We start from the raw sequence: 6,626 nt of genomic DNA, 5'->3' as shown, positions 1-6,626 counted from the left end.
CAAGTTTGTCTAGATTGACCTTAAAGGATCGGAGCAAACCACAAAAAAGGGTTGAGTGAACACACTGGTTAGAGCCTCCGCACAAGACTCTCGTATGATAGCGTAGCGTAGCGTTACGTAACGTAACGTAACGCGGGTTAACGCACAAGAAACGCATCGGTTACGGCGTTATACCAGTTTCTTGTGCGTTGATCTATGTTACGTTACGTTACGTTACCATACAAGAGTCTTGGTGCGGAGGCTCTAATCGATACGTTTCTCGTGCGTTGACCAACGTTACACGTTACGCTACGCTATCATACGAGTCTTGTGCGGAGGATCTAACGCCGTAACTGATACGTTTCTTGTGCGTTAACCCACGTTACGTTACGCTACGTTACCATACGAGAGTCTTGTGCGGAGGCTCTTATACCGTGAAGGAAAATAGAGAGAAAGAAAAGGAGAGACTGAATAAATACATGTGCATTGAATAAATTAATAAGTTCATTATACCTCAAGATATATAAATTAACTTATAATCTCCTATAATAATCACGTTGCTGAGATGGAGATCCCGACATCAGTGTCGAATAAATAAATGGCAAAACGGACGTTAGCGCTAAACAGAGACCGATTACCGGTCGATACCACACCCAAGCGAAACCGATCACCAATAAACTAATAGACATGGAGACTGACATAGTTAAAGACTCGACTGCTATTATACCGCAAAGGAACGTCGAATTTAGTATAATTGTCTTTAGTATATTTGCTAAGCACGTTGCTGCCACAAACAAGACCAACCATCCAAGTCCTCTGCAACAAAAACAAAGACATTTAATCATTAATAATTTCCTAGATAGCCAAGCGTGTCTGAGCAAAATCGCGCAAACCTGTGATTGCTTATAATGCTGGCAACTTGCCGTATATTTGCTTCAATTAGTTTCGAGTAATTTAATATTTGAAGCAACACACAGGCAACATTGGATATATGTATTGCCAACAATTTATCGGCAAGAGAACAGCATCAAATTTACTTCGCGTTGCTAGCAATATGACAGCATTGTGTGATCCTATGAATTATTACAGCAACATGACAGCAACAGCTCGAATTTTGAATCAGACGATTTTAGACCGCAGCATAAGTTACCAACAAGTTGCTGGCAAATTGCTATACAAAATTGTTATAACCTGAAGGCATCAACTTGCCGACAAATCCGGACTCAGTTGCCACAATTCTGATAGCAACACATACTATGTTGTCGGCAACATGCCAGCAACAATGCAGACACGTTGCTGTCTGGGTTCTTTTATAGTTTTATAGTATCTAATATTACATAATATTTCGTATGTGTATATTTATTTCTAAAATAATATGTAATATAAAGTATAGTTTAATTAAAAATCAAATTTGACTTCAAATTTGTAATGTATAATAAAAAAACTTTCATTAAAAGATTTAAAAAATCAGGCTATTATCAACGATAAACATTTGCATTCATTTTTAAATAAAATATTTATTTTTATTCAGAAATTACCTAACAGTCCAGGTTCGCCAATAATTATGCACGTGCTCCAAATGAAACATCTGATCCACTGACATTTTATGCCTTCGTTGAAGCAAGATTTCTTCACTGTGAGATGTGTAATATGGTTTTATGGTGTCTTTTTCCAACAAGCCGACTACCGAGTAAACATCCCCGTTTTTACCCGCATAGGAAAATTGTATTCTGATGTCTCCTACCTATGAACAAAACAAGATATATATTATACACAGGCCGGTATTCATAGTCGGTTCTTATTTCAAGATTGTCTTAAGTAATGTCTTAAGATGCTAATACGACTCTGTGGCCAGTATTCATAGTCGGATCTTATTTCAAGACAGTTTAAGTAACGAAACAAAGTAAAAATTTTAAATTTTACAGTGCAAATTGAATGATGGTCTGAATATAAAGAAACTCCAACAGTCCTTTAAATTTGACAAGGTAAAAAATTTTCTTCTGGAAGAAATTTTTTGCAATTTTACATCAAGATTGTCATTGAATTTTGTTCAAAGTGAAGATCATGAATTTTTAGTTAGTTCCGAATATTTATGTATTTGGAGAAAGAGAACTTTTTGCAAAAGCCATACTTGTGGATTCCACAAATCTGCACTGTGGTAATACAGTCCAGAGTGCATTTTAATGTTCTTTCGTTCTGGCCGCTCGTCACTGGTGATCTCTACAAAGTCACTGAATTTCTTCTTCAATTCCAAACCGAGCGTGAAAGCACCTATCTTTACTTCATCTGCGATTTGCACCTGACTTCTGATTGGCATTTCCTTCGGATTATGATGACCGGTACGAATGTAGAAGTGATCTGAGTCCACGAGTTTATCCTTCCATTCCATCGTATAATAGTAATGTTTTTCGTCCTCCGTTATTCCACTGAAACTAAAAACGTAAAGATTTAATATATTTGATATATACTAAAATGCAATAGAATTTTTATCTAACATGGAAAGCTCAATAATAAACTTTATTAAATAAAGTTACAAATTAAAGAAAATTTTTATTTTTAAACATGGATTTTGATTGCACGCTGAGTCTTTTTTCGCTACCTTTGCTCTTCTTCAATTTCAATCCACTGGTACATCTGTACCCTTCTCTTTAGCTTCACGCTTGGTATAACAATTCCGTAATCTGGTTCAGTTAATGGCTCGGAGACCAATATGGAGCCCGACAGATGTATCAAGCGACCCTCGTATTCAGGTGACAACATCATCGAATTAGGAAGCACAACTACATTATGCAGAGCCTCGTCCAAGGAATGCGCCACTTTCACGGCTCTCCCCTGAAATGGCACAGAAAATGTACAATGAAATTATGGAAAATCAATCGGATGGTATGACAGAAGTACTACTCGCAAACCTCATTCCAAAATAGAAGATACATTCCAGTAGCGAACATGATGGATCCGATTATAGCTGTCAGCCATGACTCTCTGAATTGCTCCGAGATTGTCATCGGCGTTTGATTCACGGAGATAGCTTGTCTTCCATTAAGACAATTTTGGCGAATACCATCCGCGTTTTCCCTCTGTGGCTGGCCATTCTGCTACAAAGTGTACGCTCCGCGAGTCTATCTTATTCTATTAGTAATCTTAATAATTAACGTAAGATGTGATAATAATATTCTTATAGAGCAAAGGGAATGTACCTACATTCGCTCGATACATCCCGACGCCGTGCCGGTCGTAATCTTAGAGGCGGAGGGCGGAGCTCGGGAGCTGACAAAGAGGTTTGTTCTTTATTGCTACACTGGAGACTGCACTGCACTGAACGGAACTATGGCCGTGACGTGACCGCGTAAAGGCCCTTGCACAATGCCAGGCAACAGGAACCAGGAAATAATCAAAAATTCGTTAATTACAACCTAAAAAATTCGAATGCTATGGATTGGCAATAGGCAATAGGCACAGAATTTTCAACGTGACAGAAATGTCTATTTTCGTTTATTCTGTATTTTTAACAATGGCTGCGTTTCGATTCACCACAAGCAAAAAGACTAACCAGTCGTCTTCTTGACCACAAGTATGTACCTACTGAAAATCTATAGTTTACGTTTACGTATGTATGTACAGTCGTTCACGGAAAGGTTGCAACACTTTTTTTTTGATGATTTTTGGAACGCGCAGAAATTTTAAGATCGCGATCTGCCATCTCTGTATACACGTAGTGAACGGTTATGATAGCTGTCAAAGTGAACCAGTGAACTATACAAGGTGGAGGTTCACGAAATGTATCTTGTGCGGCGCGGAAAATCTTAAGATATCAACTGGATACTGTAATAGTAGGGGAGCCCAATGGGGGATTTGGTGATTTACTCGAGCGCGACAGATTAACATATAGGGGGATCCTTGCACCCTGTTGAGTACCTCCACTATATATAAGCCCTTAATATAGGATCGCGCGTCTAGGGCAGCCGATCAGAATAGTAAAAAAAAATCGATTGTTAAAAATACTCGAGCGCGTCAGATTAAGGTAAGGTGGGTTAATAACATGTAGAAAAGTGTGCATTTCAATAATCTGACGATTTGAGCGTGACGTAAGGGAGTGGGAGGGTCACAAACTTGCAAAAAAAAAACGTCACCTTGACATTTTCGAGCGCGGTCGAATTTTTTTTTATTTTGAAGGAAATAATTCAAGAATAACGGAAAAAATATAATCTGACGATTTCCACAAGCCGAAGTAGCACAAATCGTCAGAAAAGTTTAGTGCGTGCAGCTGCAGTGAAGCATGTATTCCCCACTCCGCGTCTCTATTTCCCTTTCACTTTTTATCGATCTCTTACTGGGTCTGTTTCTTTTAGCTGCACTGACTGAGCTAATTCACTCCAACTTACTGCACTAGTGTGCTCCAGTTCAGCCAGTGCAGGTAAAAGAAACAGACTTACTCTCTCGCACCGTCCCCACGCTACTCCGTTTTCCGTCGCCATAACGATATCACAGCTGATCACATGTTCTGTAGGATCACACGCGTTTTTTTTTATTTAAGTTTTTTTTTTATTTTACTATTTTTTCTGTACTTATATATCATAATTGAAAAAAATAGATTTTTTTATTTGCATTCTATTTTCTATGCATTTTACTTGTCACACTTAGTAATTTAAAATAAAAATTTTTTTTTAATTAAAAAATTTTTTTTTTAATTTGTCAGATTAAGAAAATCCCTCCAAATAATCGTCAGATTATGGGTCAGCGCGACTAGGACATCAAGCTGAATCACCTGTATAATAATCTGACGCGCTCAAGTATTTCAAAATGGCGATTTTTTTTTGCATTATCAAGAAGCCGCCATGAGCTTGCGTCATGTCCGAATCGTCAGTCTTTTGAATGGGAGCTTCTTTCGGGTTCACTTAACATCCTCTCCGAATATCTGACGCGCTCGAATAAATTTTTTTTTTTCCCCGTTTTTAACCGTTCCGTACAGCCACCCCCACCATGCAAACCGTCAGATTAGCATACCTCCAATATCAGAGACACGTGGGGCATATACACTATCAATATCTGACGCGCTCGAGTATATTCATGTGACTATTTTTTTTTACATTTTTGAAAACCTGTAGACGCTTCCCCCACCGGTGAAAGGGTGTACATTATATAACCTTTTTTTCTTTCTACCATCTAATCTTCAAAATCCAATAGGTTTCTACGACGCTCGAGTAAATCACCATTTAGCCCGCTGGGCTCCCCTACTATAATTGATGCTGTTTGTGCAATATTACGTTACACACGCCCGCCCATTTTTTTTCCACGCAATATAAATATACGCGCGTGACGGTGATGATGATGATGAAGCAAACGGATTCTTGACCGCGCGCGAAACCAGTATTCTCACGCGCTGCGCTAGCTCGCTCGCTCGCTCATTCTTCCATTCCGTCGTTCTAAAAATAACACATCCGCACGCGCGAAAGCACGGCCAGTTTTCCGTTCGTAATGAATGGATTCCTTCGTCGCGGCACACAAAACATCGCCGCGAATTCACGTAGAAAATTCCCTTTATTTACTTCGACACAATTCGTTCCGACGGCAAATGAAATTTTTAGTTTTGAGATGTCAATTTTGCACTGTTCCATGGACACTTGTAATAGCACTTATAACTTATAACAGCACTGTTCCATGGACAATATATGTACATTATAACGTGACGTTAATGATTAATGATTATAAATATTGATAAACAAACTAGAAATAAGACACGTCGAGTTACCGCTATTATTAGAAATCGCAGATATCAGAGGAATGTACAAACTCTAAAATTAGAAATGTTTTGACAAAATTAGAATTGTTTCGAGATATTGTATGAGATCTAATAACGAGTTTAATAACGACTATACTTCGCGAGAAAGCATCGCTCAAATGAGTTGGCGAGGGAGGCAACACCCGCGATTGATGATCAAGCGCGCGGCGCGCCCTTTTATTGGCTGCTGACGGTGTTTGTTACATAAAAATTCTGACTGACTATGTTTTTCTTGTTTTAAATAATATTAACTAATTGTATGCAAAATTTTAGATTTTCCTGCTCGTCCCTTGTTCTTTGATCGTTCGGCTTAATCAACATGTAATTCTTCTCGGATACATTCTGCTGAATTGAACGCTTATTCCTCTCGTGGACATATTGACTTGCTTGCACGTGAAATTCGATAACATTGTTTCTGGTATAGAACTTCTTGTGCTTTCATTCTTTACTTTTAGTTCGTAAATTGCGCTGCCCCTTAGTTCTTAGTTTTATATATACTATTTTGTTCTCTTTAGAAATACTGCTCCTTATCTTATTCTTTTTCACTATGTTTATAACTCGGTTTATAATTAGTCAAGTTGCGTTAGTTCTTAGTTTTTTACAGTGTATAATTTTGAGATTGCTGGTTGCTTGCCTTGAGAGAGAGAGAGAGAGAGAGAGAGAGAGAGAGAGAGAGAGAGAATGAATGAATAAATGAATGAATGAATGAATGAATGAATGAATGATATAATTAGCTTTCTCAGCTATTTATACATACTACATATTTATACATACAACAGAACGTACTCTTTTAGCTCACGTTTGAACATTTTTAGTTCTTTGCATCTTTTAATTTCGGCTGGCAGTGCGTTATACATTTTTACTCCTT

General features: G+C 38.0%; 1 protein-coding gene across 3 annotated transcripts; it reads right to left on the bottom strand.

The window, feature by feature from the left end:
- Positions 1-465: 465 nt before the first annotated feature.
- On the bottom strand, positions 466-3,551 carry LOC112453553 (transmembrane protein 43 homolog). Of its 3 annotated transcripts, none has more exons than XM_025014348.1 (6): positions 3,181-3,551; positions 2,889-3,074; positions 2,579-2,811; positions 2,111-2,411; positions 1,518-1,723; positions 466-795 (listed from the first exon to the last, which is right to left on the bottom strand). In XM_025014348.1, the coding sequence occupies exons 1-6, from the start codon at positions 3,193-3,195 to the stop codon at positions 513-515; spliced, it is 1,224 nt and encodes a 407-aa protein (XP_024870116.1). In that variant the 5' UTR covers positions 3,196-3,551; the 3' UTR covers positions 466-512. The 3 variants fall into 3 exon arrangements, with proteins under 3 accessions (XP_024870116.1, XP_024870118.1, XP_024870117.1); XM_025014350.1 differs by having other exon boundaries at positions 2,889-3,108; positions 3,181-3,550; XM_025014349.1 differs by having other exon boundaries at positions 2,889-3,098; positions 3,181-3,550.
- Positions 3,552-6,626: the final 3,075 nt, after the last annotated feature.

Source organism: Temnothorax curvispinosus, unplaced genomic scaffold, assembly GCF_003070985.1.
Source record: "Temnothorax curvispinosus isolate PA1 unplaced genomic scaffold, ASM307098v1 QBEX01004518.1, whole genome shotgun sequence".
NCBI lineage: Eukaryota > Metazoa > Arthropoda > Insecta > Hymenoptera > Formicidae > Temnothorax > Temnothorax curvispinosus.
Note: the sequence above shows the minus strand (reverse complement) of the source record. Positions and strands in the feature narration are given on the sequence as shown.

What these genes read in the sequence shown, in the direction of transcription:
- LOC112453553 (XM_025014348.1), bottom strand. An exon ending in GAAATTGAAGAAGAGCAAAG is followed by an intron (nt 2,412 to 2,578) that starts GTAGCGAAAAAA and finishes TTACGTTTTTAG; the next exon opens with TTTCAGTGGAATAACGGAGG. An exon ending in CAGATTTGTGGAATCCACAA is followed by an intron (nt 1,724 to 2,110) that starts GTATGGCTTTTG and finishes TTTTGTTCATAG; the next exon opens with GTAGGAGACATCAGAATACA.